Source organism: Melospiza georgiana, chromosome 4, assembly GCF_028018845.1.
Source record: "Melospiza georgiana isolate bMelGeo1 chromosome 4, bMelGeo1.pri, whole genome shotgun sequence".
Lineage (NCBI taxonomy): Eukaryota > Metazoa > Chordata > Aves > Passeriformes > Passerellidae > Melospiza > Melospiza georgiana.
This window is the reverse complement of record NC_080433.1, coordinates 42,805,830-42,831,059: the sequence shown is the minus strand read 5'-3', so window position 1 is coordinate 42,831,059 and position 25,230 is coordinate 42,805,830. Positions and strand designations below refer to the sequence as shown.

The following is a 25,230-nucleotide window of genomic DNA, read 5'->3' as shown; positions in this document are numbered from 1 at the left end:
GGAGATTTTTCATCATTTACAATTTCTTTTTCTAACAGAACCCTCTATGTATGTTTTTTCAAACAGCAGACTCAATTTTCACTATGGGATTTACTTGTCATAGGTATTGCTGTTTTTACTTGGAGGTTGTGTTTTCATCCTTGGAGGTAGTGGAGCTACAGTGGGGCTGAAGAAGGAAAGGGAAATGCCAAATGTTGTCACCAATTTTATTTTGTAATAGGAATAGTTGCTAAGGCACTGCCAGGAGTTGAGGAAGAACATGGCTTGCATCTTAGTCTAAGGAAGTTTAAAGCCATGTGTCTCACCCCACAGAGAAGAGAGGGAGCCTATAGCCTGGAGGTTAGACTGCATGGAGAATGCATCACTCGTCTGCCTCACTGAGGGTGGCACAGAAATGCTCTGTGGGACAGCCGGGGACTCAGAGCCACTGTTCTGTGGGAGAGGGGGCTCAGCCTCTGCCTTACAGGGGTAAACAGCTCACTGCTCAGGCCTCCAGCTGAGCAAAGAGAACTCTGCAGAGCTCTTCTCTCAGCCTGTCTTCATTTTTCACACAGTGAAGATTTCATCTAAAATGGTAGGACGATTCAGTTTGTTGACCTCTAGGAGAGTGTCAAATCCAGTAAAGTTTTCATATGCTCTCATTCCATTTATCTATTGTAACAAAAGTGTGGCCTGATACAGAGATTTTCCCAGAAATATATAACCATATCTGTCCCACAGAATCAAGGACATAGTGGAATTCAACAATTTATGAATATCAATATGGATGTTTAATATTTTGGTGATCTGGTGAGCCTGGAAAAAGGATTTAAGAGGAAAACTATAAGATCTGGAGAGCCTCTTTACTCTGCATGAATTCAGGTTCCTTCCAAACACCATACATTTTTCTCTTTGGTTTTCAACATAGTTCATTTAGTTGTAATAGGTCAAGACAGTTCTCTATTATCTATAATATTATTTATTTCTTTAAGTGGGAACACAGAATATTTTTTTCCTACTGGAATACCTTATGGAAATCTGTTGTGATGACAATTTCTCTTCATTGGGATTTGTCCTCCTTTGACGTTCTTTCCTGTGACTATAGATGGTGTAAACATTTTAAGACAGTTTTGCAACATGAGATTTCTTACTGAATTTTTTGAGAGGGGAAGACATTATTTTATTACCTTGTTGCCATTTTAGATCTAGAACAGCTAATGGCAGATTTTCAGTTGAGAGCAGTAAGTTTTCTTACTGAATGCAATGTCTGTGGGATGTTTATTTGCCAGGGGAAAAGAAAATATTTTAAAAGGAGTAGCTAGACAGGACAAAGTTTTGATGATGCCCGACTTTGCTGCGAACAACTCATATCAGTAATGTAACTCATTTGCACAAGTAGGTTTTTTGTAGAATTCTTCCTTAATAAGTGAGGCTAAAGGATGACTTATGGCTTCAAGCTTTTCTCTTTTTTCCAGCTGTATTGTTTTGCATAATGAAAGGACATTGCCTCCATTGCTCTTGTATCTATGGATACATTATCACTGCCTTTCTGAGTGAACAATTCCAAGGCAGCCATGGAGAATTTATTTGCTGATTACTCACTTGCTATTAAAGTGGTTCCAAATAAGTGAAATGGCAGGCACACTTGCTCTTGGAAGCTCTGTCCAACTATAAAAGGAATTCTGTGTGTTCTCTGTAGAGCTCAAGTGACTTTGCCGAGGCACCATATTTAATTAGATTAGTTTTAATTAGACTGCAGATGCAAAGTTGCATCTGTGTATCACTATTAGTCTTTTTTGAAGCACTTTCAGCCAATAACAAACCACTATCTCATTTGCACTAATTTAAATGTGTTAACATTTTTCTTGCTGGAATAATCACTATGGAAGAATATATATAATTTAGAAATAAATCTGTGTTGTCCTGTGGCACCATATGCAGAAAATGAAGTAGCCTAAGAGACAATCATGCAAAGAAAGTAAAAAAGGAAAATATGCTGAAGAATTAATTCACTCTTAAATAAATCTTTCTCAGATTCCATTTATACTTATTTAAATTCCTTCAGAGCACTTAGTTTCCAAGGCAATCTTTGCAAGCTTTGGATTTTATTGATTGCTCATCTACCATTAATGTTTATTTTCTTTATCATGTTTTTATTTTAATTTCTTCATGCTTCACAGAACCCATTTTCTTTTGCTGCTTCTTCCTCTCTGTTCCAAGCTTAGCTCAGTTCTGAGGAGGCAGAGGATTAATTGTTCATTACTGGTGGTGCCATAGGTTTGAAAGAATGGTTGATGAGCTGTAGCAAAATTCTTATTAGGAGAGAGCTTCTTTAGTTAATGGCAGAATACTTGCTAGAAGAATTGGCAACCTGGGACACATAACTCACTGGACAGAAGTCACCAGAAACACAGCTCTTGATTTCAGCAAACTGACTTTTAATTCCAGGAGTGATTGTTTTTTCCTAGGCATTCTCTGGCATTCCTTTCTAATTTTTATTTCTCTTTCTGGCCGAACCAGAGATTAATCACTTCAAATCCATTTAAAAATGTATTTATATAGAGACAGTAACAAGAATTCTGCTGTGTGCTTCTAATGTTAAGATTTGATTTTTTTTTCAGTCTCTGATTAGCAGCAATGAAATTAATCCAGTAAGAAGAATAGCGTTTAATTAAATGATTTTAGTAAGTGAGATGAACTCTTGAAAATGAGGGGATGCAGTGGGTTTTAAATAGCAGTAGGAAAATATGTTCATCATGAGCAGCTTCTAAGGTTGGCTGTAAATACTGGAGCAAAATATTACTAGAGTAAAAAATTTATTTTGTAATTAAATGTATGCCTGTCTCAGGAGAGGACACAGGCTCTGGTGTTAAATTCATTGCTCTCGAGGTTTAGTGGCATTCTTTGTGATCTTTAAGCCTGCTGCTTCCTGTTGTTAAAAGGAACATAACACTATTCTCTGATTATGCAACTAACAAATCATTCAGAAAGCAATTCAAAGATAAGCAGTGAACTTGGAGTGGTGTCAACCAGAGGACTGTAGATTCAAGTCAAGTATAGAACTTCAGAGTCAGACCCTGATGACTGTTTTCTGCAGCAAAATGAAACAAGAATGTCTGAGAATTGACTTTAAGACCTCGCATATGGTTCTATTTCCTATTCTCTTCCCAATTACAGGAAGAAGCTGTGACATGTCAGCATTGAGTTTTCAATGTGCCCTTACAGGAATGCTTCACTTAGTGCAAAAAGTCTGGTCTGGACATACTTGTAGGATCAATCTGTGCTGAGCACAGTCAGGGTCGATAGGATGGAGGAAAGGACGCTCTTTCTGTGAGCTGAGCTTCTATAACTAGATCCCATAAGGGATGTAAGTGCCCAGAATGTGTCTGCTTTTCATTTGGGCAGCATAAGGCAAAACTGACACCTAATGCAGATAATCAAAGGTGGAGTCTGGTACTGAGAGAGGGAATTTATTTATTTCTGTCATATTCAGGAAGAATGACTGACATTATTTGAGAAAACCTTGCAGCCTGCATTTAGTATTACATGGCTGGCCTTCAGACTTAGCACAGGTGGGAGTCATGGGGTCTCTGAACAATGAAAAGCCTCCCAGGCTGGCTGTCCAGCAACAAGCCAGATACAGGATTTAAAATGGAAGGTTTTCATCTGAAATCCCTCACACATGTCTCAGAGCAGCAAACTGGTAAACCTGCCCACTTAACAGTGGGGAATTAAAATCCCTTTGAAGGACAGATGCATGCAGTCCTTGTTTGGGTGAATGAGGGTAGGAGTAAAACAAGGCTGAGTCTTCTTATATGAAACTGGTAGCACAGCTCACCACTCATAATATATATATAAGCTTTATATGTTAATCTTATAGTTTGAGTGTTCCTCCAGGAAATTAAGAGACTTAGATTAAATTCCTTCATCCAGCCAGAAGCTTTAATTTATGACTGCACTTCTAACTCATGCTATAAGTCATGGCATTGTGTAGGAAATAATTCAAACTAAAGGCCAAAATCAGAGGGGAGAACAGATTTCTGGTTCCCATTGTCAACATTATTGAATTTTAGAATCAGCAGCAATCACCAAATAAAATGCAGAAGTTGATGAAAAGTCTTCATGGTTCCTCTGCTGTCATTAGCATATTCATACTCCACCCTCTACTTTACAGTCACTTTTTTAAAAGGGTGATCAAACTAGTAGGTGAGATTTTTAGGGAGAGTTTCTCTCTTAAGAGACATACTGATAGTAGCTGTTTTCACTTGACAAGTCCACCAAAAAAGTATTGGTACAAACTAGCTCTATTAATCCACACTATACAAGAATATGTAGTGCTGTCCTTCAGGATGATATATGAGCTATAAAACAGTCTTTTCCAGGCTTCTTTCAGATCCACATCATCTGAGTGTGAAACTAAAACCATCACTTTGAGTTACAGCTATAACAGTTATAACACACTCTCATGGCCCAGCTGAATAGAAGACCTAAGTAGAGCTCATGTAAAGTAATTATTTAGGCTAATTAGCAGAAGGCTAAAGCAAATTATGAAAGAAAACATATTCCAAGTATGCTGAATTATGAACTTCTGACATTGCTGGGTAGGCAGAGTGAGAAGTACAGTAGCAGTGAGGAGTGTGTTATACATGTACCTTAAAGACGAACAAAAAAAGAAACTGTAGCATGTAGTAACTGTGGATTGAGGCATCAAATGTAGTCTGCATTTTTGTCTTTTCACACATCTAAAATGCTGTGTCTGTACATCAACCATATAATATGGGGGCAATTTCAGTGTACTAACATAAAATTTACAGACCTCTATGCATAAATATGTCCTTGGTTCCTTCAGCAAGCTGACCACTTTTACAAGAAATGCAGATTCACTGGTCTTGTACAGGTATCTTTTAATGCCTCCCAGGAACAGTTTAAGTTTCTTCCAGACTGAAGAATTGCGACAAACTTGAATGCCCAGCATTTGCATTGAGTGTTTTGGAGAGAATTGTGACCTTACAATGGTACAAAATTTCAGCTCTTATATTTATGGAGATCAGAAAAAAAGCCATGGAGCTCTTGTTCTAAAAAAGACAGTCTTCTTGTGGAGCATGATTCCAGATTTTATTAGATCTATTAATGAGGTCAAATGATGTTTTTAGACTGGTAGCTAATGTAAACCAAATCTATTTATCACTTTGGCAGTGGTTCCTGCAACAGCGTTAATGATCATTACAGCATTTATGGTTATCCAGTCAGGAATGGTGGTTTTTGTGTAAAAAGACAGAAGTTAGTAATCAATCATCATCATTGTCATCATAATTGTGCTGCTAAATGAGCTTCTGAAAAAGAAAAGCAACATGGCTATTAACCTTAACCATACCTTGAAAATAGATTTTTTCTGACAAAGGCCACTGCTGATATAAGCTTGGAACCTTGATAGCTTCTTTCAAAATAAAGGAGGTCAAAATACTAGGCAAGGGCTCAACCCATGTTTAGATTCTTTGCTTCAGTCTTTTAAAATGAAAATGAGCACATAAAAAGAGAAAGAAAGGTCAAAGCCTGGTTTTTTATTAAATAGCAGGTGAAAACATTTTGTCTGAGGGATTTGAGTTGTATACAGTCTGTGAATAACCAGATTAAATTTCATTTCATTTTTCTGTATTAAATGTATAAGTGTCTAATAACGCGCAGATTCCACAAAATTGTATTTTTATAATATGTATTCTTATACACATCATGATAGACCCTGTGTGCTAGTGGAACAGAGCAGAGAGCTGCAAAAGCTCTTGTGTGCATTTGTGCCAGTGGTGATTTCTTGGCAAGTTTATCTTAGCAAGGAAGGAGCAAAGGGATTTGTCTTTTGTGGTGCTTTTTTTAAACAGACGTGAGGTGTGACACAAGAATGGATTTGTCTTTCCATCCCAGCACTAGGATGAGGCTCAGGATAGCTGGTCTGTTGGTACCTGTTCTCTTGAAATTTGAAAAACTGGTATAAATATCCCAAAGCAGCACCTCTGCTTAATAGATAGAGGTCATAAAAAGATTTTAGTTTGAATGCCTGAGGTGTCAGCCTGGGACCACTGAATCCTTCAGCACACACCCCCAGGCATTCTGGCAGCCCACACTGCAGAGCACATGGCCCAGCTGCCCTGACCAGGCACACACCATAAAGCAGTGCAGCAGAGCCCACAGCGTTATGCCCCAGTCTCATGAACCGCTGTCATGTCCACACGCTGAGCAGAATGCCTGCCAGGAATTTCCTGCATACCCTGCATGATTGATATTGTTGATGTACAATCTGATGTCCCTTGGAAAAATGCACACATACTACTGCAACCAGCCTGGCTTAGTTCTGCTGCGTTGAGCCGAGCCATCCTGAGGTGGAATAGCTCAGTCCAACTCCAGCACCCTGCTCTCCCTCTTTCTATGGCTGATACATGGTCTGAGCTCTCACCTGTGGATGCTGCACCTCAGGCATTGCTGGCCATGCACCAAGACCATGATTACCTGGCAATCTTAGCACCACTTGCATTCAGATGTGAGAGGACACTGAACCAAAAAGAGTGCACCTTATTGATGATCCTCATGAACACGTGTGTGGCTCATGCTAATTGTACCTGCAGCACCTGCAGGACCAATGTTGGCATTACAGCCAGCCTATAAACAAAAATGATGAACTATGTGTGATCTTTCAGTCAGGGTGACTAGGGACAGGAAATTTAATCTCACACTGAACTTTCGGTGGGACAGTGCTTGCCATACAACTATTTGTGCAAAAAAAAGAGACAAGACTATATAGTCTTAATCTGGAGCAAACTAGAAGTGCCTCAATAGCACAGTCAGCTTAGGCACTTCTTTTGGAGGGTCCTGGCGAAGAGAGCTGCTTCATGTGCTGTGTCCTCTGTTCCAGGGCCCAGCCACAGCCATTAGCTTGGCCACCGTTGGGATATGTGGCTGCCAAATGGTGTGGTGGGTTCTCTCCAGAAAGAGGGCATTCATGTCCTAGGGGGACAGGATCTAGGAGGATCTTGGTGAGAAGATAGAAGGGCTGTTTAGCAAGGACCATGCACAGGGGAGCTCTGTGATGTGCTTGGACCCACTGGATCTGGCAGTGGGCACATCTGGTGCATCCTTGTAGGCTGATGGTTGGGCAAAGGCACAGCTCTTGTGGCCAGTCAGACCAAGATGGGCACGTGCCCACCCCGCAGGTTTGGGCCCTTTCACTGAAAAGCCTCTCAGGCAAGATTGTCTTTTTATTTCATCTGTGTGCAGTGGCTGATCTGCTGAGGCATTTTTTCTGAGTCAGTGCCTGTAGGCACTACCCACACACAAATGAATGTCTATTAATAAAGATAATATTTAATGAAAGAATCTTGTTCAAAGGTTTAGCTATACATTTAAAATAACAGATAAAAAAATGTAGATATTTGGTTGATTTTACTGAGCATACACTACTGGGCAGCACAGGGAAAATGCTTTTTGAGGTACATTCCTGTCACAGAAAGAAATGTGCCTTCTTATATGGTCAATTGCTGCCTATGTTCTGCAGTTGTACTAACAATTCTCTCTGGAAGAAGAAGATTGGTTTTGATTTGCTCCTTGACTGTTTTTATAATTGATTTATCAGTACTACAACCATGCAATTAATTTTTGGTAAATCATTCTGGACACTGTAGAAAAAGGTCCCCAGCCTATTAAAAATGGATCTTTCTCACTGTTTACTATACTTAAGTATGTGAATGATTCCTGTTGAACCTATTTGAAAAAAAAGAAAAACACCAACAAAGGCTTTTATGTCTGAAAGTATTAATAAATTTTTGTAATTAACTGTTCCCAAAATCCTTAACTGCAAAATTCATCCGTTTCTTTAATGCGTTGAGGACATGTACAATGCATATATATAACATTCTAGGCTGTAGAAGAGTCTTTTTAATCTGTCTTTATCTTACCTTTCAGAGGGACAAAGAAACAAGTTCATCACAGACCTTTTCAAGGGCTGGATAAAAACAGACATAAGAACCTGCTTAGTATCTGTTCAAAGTCAATACTATAGCTCTCCTGGACTCTGTAATGGATGGAGGCAAAAGATACAGTTGTAAAGGAAAGGCTGTCATACCTTTATGAAGAGAATTTGATTGTTTACAAAATAGAAGTACTTTACATTTTAACATTTGACCTGATTTCATATGGAGAGGCAGTACATTTCACTGAGAATTTCACCAAATTTTTAAATTAGGTGGGAAATTGAAATATGAACTGCCAACAAAGCTAAGGAACAGCAGACCTGTTTCTACAGTCAAGTTCATCAGTTTGGTATGTGTGAAGAGGGAATTCTCTTTACTCTGTGGTATACCATAATTCAGTGCTTCATCTTAGTGTGTGTATTCTGGTTACAGTATTGCTGTCTGGATAATAAAATGGCAATCAGAAAGGAAAAAAGATTGTTTCTAAAGCTTCAAGTAAGAAGTAGACCCTGAGGTCTGGGCAGAGGGGAGGAGGTGCCCCAGGCACTTGAGCAGACATTCCCCTGCAGCCCGTGGTGTAGCTCATGGTGAGATAGGATATGACCCTGCAGTACATGGAGGTCCATGGAGGAACAGAGATCCACCTGCAGCCTGGGGAGGCCCCTGCATTGGAGTAGGTGGAGGCCTGAAGGAAGTTGTGACCCCTTGGGAAGCCTGAGCTACAGCAGAGTTCTGGCAGGAGCTGTTTGCTGAGCAGGTTTGCTGGCAGGACTGGTGGCCCCATGGAGGATCCACACCAAAGCAGTGTGCTCCTGAAGGACTGCACCCTGAGGGAGGGACTATGCTGGAGCAGTTTGTGAACATCTGCAGCCTGTGGGAAGAACATGTATTAGAGAAGGTTGTGGAGGACTGTCTCGCATGGCATGGACCCCATGTTGTAGCAAGGGAAAAGTGTGAGGAGTCTTCCCCCTGCAGGAGTCCGAAGTAGGGTAGAGATGTGTGATTGACTGACTGCAGACCCCATTTTCTGTCCCCCTGCATCACTGAGGAGGAGGAGGTAGAGAATGTTAGGAGAAATGTTGATCCCACAAAGAAAGGAGGGGTGGAGGGAAGGTGTTTTAATATTTTGTTTTATTTCTCATACCTTTCTTGATTGGTAATAAATTAAACTAATTTTCCCAAGCTGAGTCTGTTTTACAACAGTAATGGGTGAGTGATCTTTCCATGTCCTTTTCTTGACCCAGGACCTTCCTCTGCCCAGCTGAGAGGGGATAGAGCAGCTTTGTCAGGCACCTAGAATCTATCCAGGGTTGCTGCACCACAGTAGCAGAGCATGACAAATAAAACTCAAATCTCTTTGTTTGTGCTACAGATCTGTAATGATAAAATTAAGTTTTAAGGTCCCAAAGGCTTCCACAAGGCTGGAACATTTTCAGAGCAAGGCGTGTCATGATGTTCTCTGTGGCACAGTAACTACCCTACAGATAGTAACTGTTTCACCAGGGTAGGAAGTGCCGTGTTCCTGTCCTTCTCAGCAGCATCGCTCTTTTGTATGAAACATCCATTCAAAAAATCTGAAAGTGGTCCTCTGACTTGCTGCTTGGGAAGGAGCAGAGAGGAGCAGGTGCCCTAAGGGCTGAGCAAGGCTCCTGGCGCTGAGGGGCCAGTGAGATGTGTTGGAAAGATTGCAGCCTTAAGGGGCCTGATGCTAGGATGTAGGGCACCTCTGATGTGTGTATGGTTCTGCTGCCTTATAGGGCCCACGCTGCTGATGATTTGGTGTGCTGGAGGGGTTCATTCTGGCTGTGAGTTTGGGTGGCCTCTGTACTACCAGGGCCCCAAGCAGTGTGCGTGCACCCCAGGGTGGCACTGGGTGTGCCTGCTCTGGTGGTGTCCAGGGTTGCCTTTGCTTGCACCATGTGCATGGCATCCTCCAGCCCTTAGCTCCCTGTACTTGTGGCTGGGTGACTAGGACCTGCAGTTGACATGAACTTTGCTGCTCTGATGCTCCCACACTGTTTTCTGTGCTCTAACCAAGGTAATTTTATTTTGTATGTACACGTGTCTCCACCTGTGAAGTTCAGATACCTACCTCCTTTATAAGAACACTTTGTGGTCTATCAGTGAAAATTGCTGGTGAATATGAGCAATTTTCTATTTGAGAACTTTTAAGGTAATATTAACTACCAGAAAGAAATAAAGCTGTTTCTTACTTTCACTGGGAAATTGATGTACTATTCAAGTATTTATCTTTTTATAGTAGTTAATGTCCTTTAATCCTGTCATTGTGTAATAGCATCCTGTGTTAATATTGTATATGTTAATAGAACATTGACAAACACAGAGTTTCTATAAGTTCATCTCATCATAATTCACAAATCTGTTCCTCTTTCAAAGGACTTTACCCCTGCATAGTACTTTATAAAAAAGGTATGCAAATTATCTCTTTCTTTCTAGGCAGTGGAGTTCATACTTAATGTGGGAATTTATAATATTCATATGTAGTATGCATGACTAATTCTAGAATGCAAGAAATGTGATTCCACTTTCAAACATTTAAATACATGACTGACCCTCATTTTCACAAGGCAAACCTGGAAAATGTGATACAAACTGAAAAGGAGTATAAGACCAGTGTCCATTGCGAACAATTAAGGATGTATAGGCAAGAAAGAATAAGCAAGAAAATCAAACATACATAAGCATTATTTATTTTTCCCATCAGATTCATTATTTTTGAGGCTTATTCTCTTGATTTTTGAGTCCTGGGATTGATACAACTGGAGTATTTTGTACCTTTGGAACTTCCAGTTCCAAGTCAGATTTTTTTATTGTTTTATTTTCCTACAGTCTTTAGAGGTTCAATATATTGTGGATATCACAAGAAAAGCGAAAGGTGGTTTTGATGCCTTGAGAGGCCACCTAGAACAGAGGCTAGAGAGTTAAAGGAATAAAGTAGGTATTTATTAAAAGGCCTTCAAAGGATGAACCTTGGGCAGTACAAGAGCCTGGCCAAGGCTACACCCAAGATGCACAATGGATCACAAGTTTTTAGACTTTTATAAGTTTTGGTCCATTTACATATTAGGGTTAAATGTCCAATTACAGCTTCAGGTTATGAAGTCCCATTCACCCAGATTGCTCTTCTCAATTCACTGTTTATAACTTTTGAGCCTGAAGCTGCAACGGTGTTCTTGGGTCTCGGGCTGGAAAAGGATTGTTTTTTCTGACTAAACTGTGAGGAGAATGTGCTAACATTTTATATGAAGTTCAGAGTTATGTACTGCTGCAGTACAGAGCCTGGAAAACTGAAAGCTAAAACTTAAAGCATCATTTTAACCACAGAACAGAATTGTTCACATGATGGAAAGCAGTCATCTCAGACTTCTACGTATTTGTTTGTCGTGGTTGAATATTAGCCTCATGGATTATTTTGTCCCTTGTCAAGGAAGAATTTGGCCTCAACTGTTGTTACTACATAGTTTGTGAAGAGTACTCAGCAAACCTCTCTGGCTTTCAGGTATGGTTGGAGGCTCCAGCCTTCTTCATCTTTCCCACCTGCTCAGGGTGCCCCAGTACTGTCTCTGGTAACTTCTAGATGCTGAACTCATTTTTTATTTTAAAAGTTTAGTGGCAACAGATATATGAGCCAATAAGAGTAACCATTCTAAAAATATTATCTCACAGAATCACAGAGTAAACTAGGCTGGAAAAGACCTTTGAGATCGCTGAATCTGACCTGTGACCCAACATTACCTTATCAGCTAAACCATGGCCCTGAGTGCCTCATCAATTCTTTTTTAAACACCTCCAGGGATGGTGACTCAACCACGTCCCTGTGCAGCCCATTCCAATGCTGAAGCGCTCTTTCTGTGAAGAATTTTTTTCTGATGCCTAGCCCTGGTGCAGCTTGAGGCTGTGTCCTCTAATCCTGTCATTGGTCACCTGGGAGGAGACCTACCCTTGCCTGGCTGCAGCCACCCTACTGGAGTAGAAGGCATCTTTCCCCAAAGTCATTCCTTTCCCTACACTGTTTTCTATATGAAGTGACCTAGAGGTTTTGCTGGAAAGGGGAGCTGTTCTGTTTGTCTCACTGGCCAGCATTACAGTCATTCCCAAGGGACGTGCCATCCAGCAGGAGGCTGGGCTGCTGGTGTCTCCTGTGAGTCCCTGTGTGCCTGGTGCAGTGTATCATCTTTCGTAGAGGGCAATGGAAGAAATTGCTGTATTTGCTGGAGCAAGTGGGAAGCAGGAGCCTGCAGGAGGGCTGAGAGCTGTGAAAGGGTAAGAGGAGAGCTGACATCCCTGCAGAAGCATGGCACTGCTGGGAAGAGCAGCCAGAAACCACAGGAGGGATCTTGCTGAGGAGTCATCTGGCCACCAGAGAGGTGGTGCCCTAGTTGAGCTGAAAATGAGCCCAAGAGAGCAGTCCCAAGTGACAGTGACAGAGCCAGCAGAGCACAGGGCTGTGCTAACACTCTTCTGCTTTTACTCTGTCTCATTTTGATTGGGGGTGAAGGGGAATGTGGAGGTAAACAGAGGAGCTGTTTTCATTGTAATATTTATACAGATGAAACCTGACATTTAAGCTTGAAGGCCTTTGAAGGCCAGTCTCTCTGGGGTACTTCCTTCAAGGAGATATCTCAGCAGCTTTACTTCCTCCCTCTGGCTGCTGCACCATCCTGTCTCATCTGGACTCTCCCATCTTGCTTTCTCTTGCTTTCTCCCCATGTGTCTCCAGAGAGGAGGGGCAGAGGAGCTGATGAGACTGAGCAGTGAGGAACTGGAGGAGAGAGGGAGCAAAACAAAGAGGCAGGAAGGAGCACAGACAAATTGTTGTGCTCTGCAGGAAGATACAGTGTTGGGTAATTGTGTTTTACTTTGACAGAACACAACACATGCTGTAAAAGGTGAATTCATAACAGCAGTAATAAACATAAATGACCTGCAAATTACAATAGTAGGTGTGGTTTTGCCCTCAGGTAAATATCTTAGTTCTTTTATGCATTTTGATTTCCAGTTTTTGAGCATACAGTAGACACATCATAGTCTCAAACAGCCCAAGCACCTTGGCTAAATTTGTATGTGTATCAGGGATTACTGCTGAATTCAGTGTGCATTTGTTTGCAAAGAATGGAATGTTCAGTCATAGAAATTTTGCATAATCTTGCATGATAATATCTAAAAAGCTATAGGCAGAGCTATATTCAGTCAGTGAACTCATCTGATCAGTGCACTTCCACAGACTGTTATTTTTTGTGGAGATCTTTCATTGTCAGAACGTACCTCTTTTAGTAAAGTTAAGGCTTCAGTAACCTCCATAAACTATTCATAGAGAGAGTCTTATGCAACTGCACATGCTCAAAAAATAGAGGGGAGAAATATGAGCATGAGTGCACTCATTAAGTTGTTTTGTGATGGTTCTTTCTAGTGATGGGTCAAAGGTAGCAGTGTGAACTTTAAACAGAAGAAAGAAATGTTGTAGTGAATGTAAGAAAGTAAAAGTAATATTTTGCAAGCATGCTGTTAAAACAAGAGGTCACGCAGGAGAGTGTCTGGGGTGGAAATGTAGCTATGTAAGCCTGAATGCTAGTATTTAAATTATCAGCACATGCAAGTATGTATTTTCACTTTTTGTCTTTCCTGAGTCATTTTACCATGTTTTAGCATTTCTTTTCTTTGCATTGATCACCTTTGTATTCCTTCTGCTATCACAGTGTTATCTTTTACCTGGGTCCTTGCTTTCAGGACATTTTCTATAAGTAGGTTCTAATGAATGTCAAGTTGATTTCCAGAACATGGTCCCTGGAGAATTTCTTTACAAAAAGTCTGAATATGGCTACGTATGAAATTTCCTCCCTGATTAGAAGCTGTAAGTGCAAAAAGCTAAGAAAAAACTACAGTTTCATAAACTAAAACTGCCAGTGAGCCCATATTCAGGCTACCAGAGCTTTAGATTACAGCAATGTGCTTCACATACAGCTGTTTGGTAGTTGCAGCTCCTATTAACCATCATGCCCCCTCTGAAACACAGATTATTAATATTTATCAATTCCAACATGCTATGGGCCTGAATAACATGGAAGCTGCCATCATCTGACAGTCCTTTGCTGTCACAGTTTAAGTGGGGCTGCTTGATTGCTTAATTGGGAATTTTTGGTGAACCGTATTTTTGGTATGGGAGTCTTCACTTTTTAATTCAGTCCTTCTCTTCAGTTCTTCATTGACCTTCCTTCTATTTGTGTTCAAAGTTGGTAAAGTTTCTTCTGACATTGCACTCAGAAAGGGAAGAAAATCATTAGGATTAAGGATTTTATTCTCTTTCCCAGAGTGCAGCACTTTGATGCCATTACACGTTTTGTGATTTCCCCCTTAAAGTCTTTCCTCTGCAGTCAGATGTCCTCCAAGGCATTTGATAATTTTAGATCATCTCACGGAAATGTCAGTTTTAGACCTGAGGCCTGTACGTCCCCAAGTATTTTGTGTAAGGCCAAGTAAGGATGTCTTTATATAAAGGACAAAATTTGTAGCTCTTAAATTGAATACCTCAGTAATACATCCTTCCCTTAGAATCTAGCATGCTCAAAGGACCAAGATTTAATGACAGGTTGGGACACAAGCTGTACCTAGTGCAGCTCAGCAGAAGCAAGTCAGTGAAATGAAGCAGTCAGTCCTGAGGACTCGAGGTTTGTAGGGGCAGTGCTTTGGCTCTCATGGGCAAATTGCCTTTTGCAGCTGGAGCATCACTAGGTGACCTCTGGGAATGTGTATTCCCACTGTGTCCATTGTGCCCTCACAAATTGCTGCAGAACACGAGTACAAGCACAACCTATGGGTATGGTCTGGAGATAAGCCTTGTAAGCAGACTCCTAAGCCCAAACTAAAATGATAATCTAAGAGCATCACAGCTGCTTTATTTGTGAAATGTATCAAGTGCATCAAATGACCCACAACATGCACATAACACTGTCTGGCATTAGTGGAAGGAGGCAACAGAGAGAGATAAGAGAGCTTGCATTTATCTGCATCCGTGTCTGACTGTTTTTCAGCATGAGTGAAGTATGCAAAATTGGTACTCAAAATGCCTTGATTCAACACATTCCTAGAGCTTACTCCTTTCAGTGCCCTGCTGTTGCCCAGGAGTAAGCCATGTGTTTCTTTTTCTCTACACTCTTCTTTTGCAAATAGGCTTCATTCCTGCATTTCTCACCAAAGTCCTAGAGCATACTTTGGATTGGATCAATAACACTAATTCAAGACCTTATTTACTAACTGCTACTCAGCAAATCCCCTCTTATAGATTTGTCTTTAAGAGCTTTGTAGAATCACCAAATCACTTAGACATTCATGACAGCTTCTTCAAAATAAGTATTCTGTATTTTCCCAGAGGAGTAGAACAAAGAAAATAGCACTGAAACACCAGAAAGTTTACACACATATTCATTGTCCTTAAACCCATAGCTTTTGCTCAGTCGGGTAGGTAAGTATTGCTTGTTTCAAAGCACCCCCTTGTGCAGGCAGTCGGTAAGACAAGTTGTAAGAAGCTTCTGGCTCCCTGACACATTGATCTGCATGGGTCATGATCAGCATTTTCCAAGTCACCCACCCTGCTTCATCTGCCACAGAGCTCTTTTGTTCAGTGCTTTGTGTCCAGGGACTTCCTGAGGTTTCAAGCTGCTCAGCCTGGTCAAACTGGTACAATATGGATGGAGGTAGTCTTCAAACTGTAGGTTCCCACTGTTGTCCACTGGTAAAATAGAATTCTTTGAAAATCTGGTATAACCATGGGTAGAGTCCAACTGAAATCGATCAATATGGATCTTCAATATGTGCCGCTGCACAAAAAAGAAATTTCTTACACTGTTGATAAAGTTCTTATAGATATTAGTCACAGTTGGTAGACAGGATCCTTAAAAATAAAAGGCTGCAGATTTGAGTCTTCCGAATTGACTAGTGACTTCAGTCTGTCCACCTGACAATGACTTTATAGAAAGGTAGCTTTTGAAACCTTATCTTTTCCAAATTTAAGGCTCTTCTGGTACCATCATAAATTGGGGAACACAGGTAGAAAAACTCTCATAGTCTTTAGTAATTCTGGAAAATTTTGTCAATGTTATGTAAAATGTTTAACATTTTAAAGTATTTGTGTCATGCTTTTGAAAGGAAACAAACATCTCTTCAAAGCCAATGATAGCTGTATGTTTCAGTTGTCCAAAATCTATTATTTACATCCATTGACTGGGCAATCTCTGTTGACGGCAATATTCAAATGAGCCATTTCTTTGACAGAGATAATACACTTCTATTGGGAAAAATAATCCATTCCTTTTTGGTTTTGAAATTTGAAGTGGTTTTGTAAATGTCCAGATTTTGTGCTGCCTCCATTTTTTTTATTTTAGTGCTAATGCTTTGTTTAATAAAAATTTAGCAGATTTCTTCTGAAGAGGTAAGTGAGGAATTCTGCATAATTCTTGGTTTCCCAGATATTAATTCAATGATCATTTAATTGCATCACAAGAGCTATTGGTTGAAATTAAATTACAAACAGATGAGAGCAGACAACACTTTGTAAAAAATAAGCTGAGGTATCTGCAAGTGTTTCAGATGTTTCCCAAGGTACCCTACATTGTTCATGCTTCAAAGAACCAAGGCAGCAGTGCCAGAATACCACCTGATACAACACTTTCAGCACAAAGGCACTTGAATTCACTACCTACACAAGCTTTTTCATCTGCAGGATGCATATGTGTTTGTCCTGTTAATGCCTACATTCCCTGTCTCCTCAACCCATTGATTCTCACAGTTTACCTGCTCATGCTGTGTTCCTCTTCTCTTACCTCACAGAGTGGCATCCTCCTGGCAGAACCCCATCCCATATTGTTGCTATTCCCCATATTCATTCTTCAGGCACTGCAGACAAATCAGTGAAACAAAAAGCTGATAAATTTGGGTGCATCATTAATTTCCTTTTATCATCATTCCTGTGGATTATCTTAGATACAGTGTTATGTAAATGCTGTTTCAGACTAAGTACATGTGAAGTTTAGAATTTGAGTAGAGCACATAGTTCTTGTGAAAGATGATGGGTTTACATTTCTGAGTGCTGGGTGAAAAAAAATATGTAAAAGCATCAGTTGTGCTACAAAATGGTACTACACCAGATATGAAGACAAAATTAAATACTAATGCATGAAATACAGATTTTAAGTTGTGATAAGTGCAGATCTAATGCAGCTTTAACTGCAGAATTGCTGCTGCTGACTTCATAAAACACATCCCATAAACAGCTGCTAATCTATTCACCATTTGTGTCCTACCATTCATTTGTTTAGTAATCAGTTCTCATTTGTTCTACATATGGTACAGCTTTCCTTTTATAGCAGCTGCATTTAATGAACAATTGGAGGCACAGAAATATTACAGAAATATTTAACTATTCTCCTAGATTTTTATCTGTCATTAGGGTCGTTACAATTAAAGTTAGAAAATAAGTTCATTAAATATAGAGTAAGGAAGGTGTAGATGCTCTGTCATGTTCCTGAACTGGTAATTTGTAGTGGAAGTTCCGGTGACTATGCTTTGCACTCCTCTTAGCTCCTTTAGGCAATTAATTTTCTCTATTTATACCATCCATTCCCTTTTGTGATTCACTGACGTCAACATGTCAAATTTGATTCACTTTTTGGCTTTGCTCTGTAGCTCTGTATCATATTAGAGACCTTTAGGTAATGCACTGAGTATCTTGCAGACCAACTGAGTACATTTCAAGATTTTAGAAAATGACAGTTTACAAGATTTAAAATTTTGTCAGGTGCTCTGCTTAAATGTGGGAATCAGTAGTCGTTAAAGCTGATTTGTGTGAAGATAATTGCCTTCTGGAGTACTTGTGTTTAAGTGTCATCTTAATTGCTTTTTTCCAAAAATTCTGATCTTTAACAGGAACATTTTATGCTAGTAAGTGTTCTCCTATTTATTCATGCTTCAGCCATGTCCTGCAGCCTGAACTTAATGAAAAACTGTAGCACAATCTTTTGTTTATAGGAGAGTATAGGTGAGAATACAGCTGAAACTTTGCTAGTGTTTAGGGCATGATGCCAGCTAGGGCAAATGCCCGTGGATTGGACAGCCCTCTGTCCTTGGTCTGTCTGCACTGGTGACCTTGACCTGCAGCTATTGCGAGGAATCTGCGAATCTGTCAAGTGCAGCAGTGGGCAGAGGAAAAGGGCTGTTCATTAGAACTGACTGCTTGGATCAGACACCATTCCAGAAAAGGGAAATTTCCAGTCAGTTCCACCCGATTCAGCCGCAATGCCAGGTGGGTTGGGGAGATGATTAAAGAAAGAAATGAGTAATTGCTTAAATGTGCCGAGCATTTTACAGATTGCACAGAGTAAATATTTTGGATATACTCTTTTCAGATGGTTGATGAATCAAAATAGCTGCAGGTGAGTTTGATATGTGTCACCAGGCTTGTATATAGATAGATGTGTTAAATTGGCTTTGTAAGGGCAAATGCTCAGTTGGGAGAAATATATAAATGATGACAGCATATTTTAGAAAGGATCTCAGGTATTTCTGCCAGGCATTTTCATTGAAAAAGGTTTAGCTGTGAGAGAAATGTGCTTGTTTCTAAATTTAACCCTACTAACAGTTTACCACCTTCTTTTTGTGTGTGTGTCTTTTTCTCTTCCAGTGCCACCTTGGGCCTTAATAGCCATAGCCATAGTTGCAGTCCTATTAATCCTCACCTGCTGCTTTTGTCTCTGTAAGAAATGCTTGTTCAAAAAGAAGAACAAGAAGAAGGGAAAGGAGAAGGGAGGAAAGAATGCTATTAACATGAAAGATGTTAAAGATTTAGGGAAAAGCATGAAAGACCAGGTAAAGTAACTCTCCGTTTCTTGAACTTTTGGGTTGCATTTGAAGGTTTCTGTTTGATGTGTCTAGAAAAAGCTGTGCTTGTTGTCTCAGTAGTAGCTCTGTGAAGAGTGGACTGATTGACAACATCTTCTCAGTGGTATCACAAGGGATGAGCCTGGGTGTGGCATCACTGATGAAGCAGCCAGCCAATTTCCCTGCTCTGCTAAAAACAGAGCAGGCATTTAGTGACTCATCCTTAAGGGGTGAGTTTATCAAGGGTGTCCTGCTTGCTTCAAAATGGAGCAACTGTGTGCAATTTTCACTGTACTTTTTTCAGGGCCAATGTTTATGTATCTTTATATGTCTTACTAGCAGGATTTCTGAGATTACATGATAAAGAAAAGTAGTTGTGAACTCTAAATTTCTTTTTACACAAAAGTTCAAGCTGAGAAGGAAACAATAGTATAGAGGCTAAAATGAGAGTCAGGAGCAAGGAGAAATAATGAAAAAGAAAAACCACAGGGACATTCAACACAGTGATGTTTGGAGAATTCATTTTGTTCTAGAGAGGAGAAGATTAAAGATAACAGGCCATACTTGGAGCTGTAAGTCAACTGAGTAACTTTGAGAAGATTAATATAATACCCTTTGAGAGCAGCATAATTTTTATAAGGGCAGAAGAGCTTGTCCTTCAAATCTGCTTGGTGGAGGAGAAGCAGAGGTTGCAGGGCTTAATCCTAAGGGCCACAGACTCGACTAATACCTTCCTGAGAGAAAACAAAGCTTTTTATTCATGGGATTTTAGTATTGCTCTTCCTGGAGCAAACTGCTTGGAATGAGCAGCAGAATGAGGAAATAAACATGAAGTATCTGCTTGTCCTCAAAGCTCAGAGATTTCCTAAGCTAAGAAGACAAAGGGCTAGATTTTTCAAAAAGGAAGGACTGAAGAAATTTAGAGAATTGCTTTGCAAACCCTCATAAGTAGAAGCAAATAACTTTAATTAAATAACTTTAATTGCATAGTCAAGTCTGTGTTCCCAAGACTCTTGGGGAGGTTGAGCTAGAGCAGTACAGGAGTGATAACCCGGTCAAAAAGAGAGAAGAAAAGCATGTTCAGGAATAAGGAGATGATTTCACAAGTTGGGATATAGCATAGAAGAAAGCTGAGCTGAAGGCAGGTTGATCAGAAATCCAAGTCAGAGCTGGGAACCTGAGAACTAAGGCCAGCTGGTCAGGGACAAGAGCCAAGAAGAGAATCTTAAAGCACGATAGCTAAAGAGGCCCATGGCCCAGCGCAGAACAAGTGGTGAAATGCCACTGCTCAGTGAGGGAACAGCCAGCAGTGTGGTTCATCAGCCAGTCTTAAGGGTCCTGGAATAGGTTAGCATGCTTTTCCAGGCACGTAGGGTATAGTAGGGGTAGAGCAAGATCAGGAAGTGAGGTGAGGGTGAGGAAGCCTTACAAGTCTGATGACCAGCTGCAATCGATCACATAAGAGGAGTCCAAAAGGAGCACAGATAAGGGGAGGAAAATAATGGGTAAGTGTACAGCTATCCAAGCCATTTCCAGTTTCAGTTTCAGAGAGAAGAGGACAAAGAGCAAATGCTGGAGACCCTTACATCCCCATTGCAATTGGAGTACTTTAGATACTGCACTGGTTGCAGTTTTAACCTTGGTTCCTCCTGGAGATTCAGTGCTTTGTGTGCCCCACTGGTGTACTGGAGTGTGTGGCACCAACACAAGACAAATTCACACCTGAGAAAAACATTGTCAGTACACAAAATCACCAATGTAGGTGGAGGTATTCCAAGGTTAGAAAGTTTAGTGAGACTGAGCTCAAGAAATACCAGAGCAGAAATTTTGAGCTCTCTCTTGAAGAAGATACTATGCTGCTGGTTTTTTTCTCCATATGATGAATGTGACACGAACTCCTTCTCTTAAAGCACTTTGATTTAGCATTCATCCCTGTATTTATAGACTTTGTTCTGAGGTATTAATATTAAGAAATTGTGAGATATTTTCCCTTAAATGTATGGAAAATCAGGTCATCACTTGTTGGCTTATTCTAGGCTACTGTAAGCTAGCTCTCCCATTGAACCCAGAATAATTTGAAAGAACTGCTTTGATTATGCTGATGGAAAAATTTCTGGAGAACTTTGTTATGTCCTGCTAATGATAATGAACCTATTACTTTCTCATAGGATAAATAATGTGCAATTTGTTTATTGATATTTGTGTGGAATTTGTTCCATATCATGTAAGGCCTTTGTTGTATTTACAATGTATTATTAAGTGTTTTTAATTATATTCATTAGGACCTGGATAAATGACCATGGATTCTTGAAAAATAAGTATTTGAAATGCAAAAATACATTATTTTATTAATATTGAGCTCCATTTGTATCTTTTTAATGGGAAAATTTGATAAAAAGCTGAATCCTGCATCTTTTGTCTACAAAAAGATGTCAAATTTTGAAATGTTGCACAGATAGGTATTTTAAGATTATTCCGTTCAAAATACTTGGTATAGTTATTTAAACCTACATTTGCCTGGATATTTTGGGATTTAACTAGCATGTTTTGTTTTGCACAGTTAAACCTAAGGAGGGTAGATTCACAGTTGGTGTAAATTTCAGACCTTTAATAAGTAGATCACCAGCTCTCCAGCTACCTCTCCTTGCTGTCTGGGATTTCAAACTCAGGCTGAAAGTTTCTTTAATTCCCACCTTAAATTCATTTCTAGCAGTCTGACAGTGTACAGATTTTAAGTCCTTGGCATTCAGTAACTTTTGCCAACTTGATTCCTAATGCAACATTTTGGCTGTCATTTTTTCCTTTATGATGTGGTTCTTATTCTAACAGTTAATCTCGACTTACCAGTGCAGGTTTTCACATACCTAGCTGAACTCAAGGCAATGCTAAATGTAGTGTACTTCAGTTAAGAGAATTGAAGCATTTTAGAGGCTCTGGCATAAAACAGAAAGGGGAATAATAAGAATGCCTTCAAAGAAGCAAATTGTTAAAAAAGTAGTTGAAGAGTAGGATGTAAATCTAATGCCATTATAAAGGGCAACATATAGTACTAATGTTGTCAAAAACTGAAAAACCTACTTCAGTCATTGTTAGGCCTGAACCTGCAAGTAGTAATTACTTCTGCCTTCAGCTAAAAGTGCATAATAGCAATTTCTAGTCACGTGGCATCTTGCAGGATCCTAGTTCCCTAGGCACACAAAGTCGGAAGAGAGTGCCATTTGGTAAACTGAAAGCAACAGTTCCTGGAAATGAAATTTTTATCTTAGTCTGGATTTTTTTGTTGAGAACTTCTGAACTACTTTTATTCATGCTTATCCACGGCAAATCGTTATAGAGCTATGTAACTTGGCATAGTTTAAGATCCTTTTGAAATAGAGTCACAGTCAGCTCAAGTCGCACATTGATAGCTAGATATTACAGAAAGGGGAATAAATTTTTTGTCTCTTTTAGAATATTTGTGCTTCAAAATATCCACTTCCCTAAACACAATTCAAAAGAGAAATTGTCTTTATATGAAGATGATCAAAAGATGTAGCTGAGGTAGGATGGGAGATAAGTTTAAAATGAGGTTAGGTTTCCAGTCTTGAGACCTGTTTCCATTGCAGACAAGGCTTACTTTTTCAAGTTGAGTATGCAGCTCTACCAAAGGCCCCTGGGAGGATTAGGTTCCTTCTGGGGAAGGCAGAACTGTTAATGAATGTACACCTGTAAAAAAGGTCATTTCTCCATGTTTTCTACTAATGTTTGTGTGTGGATGTTTTAATTTTTATTTCTTCCTCCTCTGTCCTCCTTGTCAATGTTGTGTCTCATGACTGTTCTGGATTGTCACTTGCGGTAGGTTTATTTTGCTCTTTGGACGCACCTAGACTTAAGCTCTCATGCATAGACTCCTGACAGCTCTGTCTCCTTAGCAGAGATGGACGTGTAGTAGCTTTGATACACACATCAAGAGGCTGAACTAAATTGATTGGGTATTTTTTGGTTGGATATATATTTGGGGAGGCTGGAGGAGAGCAGAAGAAAAAAGGTTGTCATTCTTTCTACAGTTAAAATACTAAGTCAAACTGTACCAGAAAGCTCAAGTTTAAAATTGATCGGCGCATAAAAATAACTTGCCAATTATATTTCCTTTTTGTATAAATGTCACCATATCAAAAGTAGACAGAAGTAATGTGTATTTTTAATGTCTTAGTTTTTAAGTGTTGCTAAATTGACTACTACCCCATGAAACTTGCTGTGGGCTCTCACATCATCTCAGTACAGTGCTCAGGCATTAAATTCTTAGTGTTCCATACCAAAGTTTTTTAAGTGGTCTTAGTACAGATTTCTGTTGGTGCAACCTAGTGACAGCTGGCTCTGGTGTTTTCATGAGATTTTCCCATCATGGTTTTCATCTTCACAACTTTCAATCTTTACTAATGCCCCTGGTGGCTCCCACTACTTTTTTTCTTTGAGGGGCAAAAAAAAAAAAAGGCCCTGAAGACTGTTTCAGAGATGGTGTAATAGCTGCAGATTTATTATGTCTGGATTTAATGTGTTGGTACTGCAAAATTCTTGATTAAACTCAGCCTGTGGGCTAAGCAAAGGAATGAACATAATCATTCATGAACAGCACTACTGAGAACTTACTAAGATTTAGCCCTGTTACTTGGATAATAATTGTTGTGGTCTGAACATTTTATGAGGTCAGAAAGCATTTGTAGAAAAGGAGATTTAATAATTTCATCAGGCTAAAACACTGTAACTAGTAAAGATTTTTTTGCTTAGAATGTGTGGGTTAGGTGAAACAGGAGATTTGGTATTAGGTGTATGTACTACAGCCTTGGGTGTGAGTAGTATATTCTTGGCTCTGCTGCTGACTTACTGTGTCCTTCAGTCAGCCACTTGACTTCTCTGTATGTTTGTTTTTCCTTTACATAGGTCTTCCTTTTACATTGGGGTTATGTACTAACTTAGAATATTCTGATTAATGTTCCTCTCTGAATAGCAGGTGTTGTAGGGTGACATGACAGTGAGAGCTGCAATTGCACCCACCCAAACTCCAACATATGATGTTTTTTTTTAGACTGATTCACCTTATGATTCTAGCTGTTGATCATCCAACACCCTTGCCCTCATGTAGACAAAATACTGAAGGAACAAGATTTTTAGTGTTAGGTGCCCTGAAATATTCCAAAGTAGAGTGCATTGACTTTGCAGCATGAAGACAATAGCCCAAATGAAGTCAGGATAATCGTTTGAAGCAACTCAAGCCTTTATTGCCAGAAAAAAATCCAAGAGGATGTTTCTGAGGGACAGGAGCTCTGTTGCTGGCAGTGGTCTTTTCTTCTGCAGTATTTGGTTACGTGCTTGTTTGTTTTCCCAGTTGGATGCCTGGGAAATAGTGAGGTGTTTATTCCACAGTGCTGCTACCAGGTGTCAGCATGCCAGTCCCCACTTGTTGTCATCTTCAGCCCATGGTGGCATTAATGCTCACTGTGGCTCATCTAAATTCAGTGAGACATCCTAATTCACACTCAGAAAGATGATGTGCTGCAGAGCAGCTGCAGAGGGTTAGTCAGAAACACTGGGGATGAGTCTTTATAGAAAACAAGCCCAATAAGTTTACTGTGGCAGTGGAAATGGATTGACTGAGTCCTGTTTGTACATTAATTCAATCTCAGCCTTGACCAGTAGTCCTGCTTTTTCACCTGCCTCAAAGACAACTTGCAGTGGACATAAAACTTCCTGAAAAATGTGAATAACATGTTTATGAAGATAAAATGTTATAGATGAGTGTTTGTGTTCTGCAAATAGGTTTGCTGTAAAACTCTTTTGAAATTTAGATTTATATTAGATTTCAGAAGCCTGAAAATATGGAAACAATAGCTGTGAGACACAAGACTGGACTTATTTGCATTCCTGTCTCTTCCTCTCAGTCACTCCCAAGAAAACATAGGACCCTGCTTTGCATGCTTCCTGAGTTTCTTTTCCTCCTTCGTTAAACTATTTTTTTCTGTAAAGGAATTAATTTTTCATTTCTGTTGCAACCTACTGTACTGTTAGGGGTACATGAAGGTGCAGATCCTACTCATTCTTTTACACGTCTTGTTTTCTATAGTGAAGGTCTTACCACTGGAACCTTCCATTTTCAAGGATGTTTTTTGCATTTGTTGATTAACAGACCAAATTGGAGTTCTTTATTCAAGACCAGAGTCTGCAAGTTCCTAATGAGTGGCATTTAGGAAGTAAGCAATTAGTCCTTAAATTAAATTACTTGAATCAGACTCTCAAGACATTTACCTATATCCACAGACTGTACAGAGAGCTAAACTCCTACACTATGTCTGAAATTAATGGGTATGCATAATCTACAACAAGACCAGCAGGTCATATTAATGAGGTATATGTTTTTAAAATATTA

General features: G+C 39.7%; 1 protein-coding gene across 4 annotated transcripts in view; it reads left to right on the top strand.

Annotated features, from left to right (window-relative positions):
* SYT1 (synaptotagmin 1) overlaps positions 1-25,230 on the top strand; it is a 333,690-nt gene that overhangs the window by 226,034 nt on the left and 82,426 nt on the right. For all 4 annotated transcript variants that reach the window (XM_058022090.1, XM_058022088.1, XM_058022086.1 and 1 more), the window contains one exon: positions 18,631-18,815. In XM_058022090.1, coding sequence (XP_057878073.1) covers positions 18,631-18,815 — 185 coding nt within the window. The remainder of the gene's footprint in view (positions 1-18,630; positions 18,816-25,230) is intronic.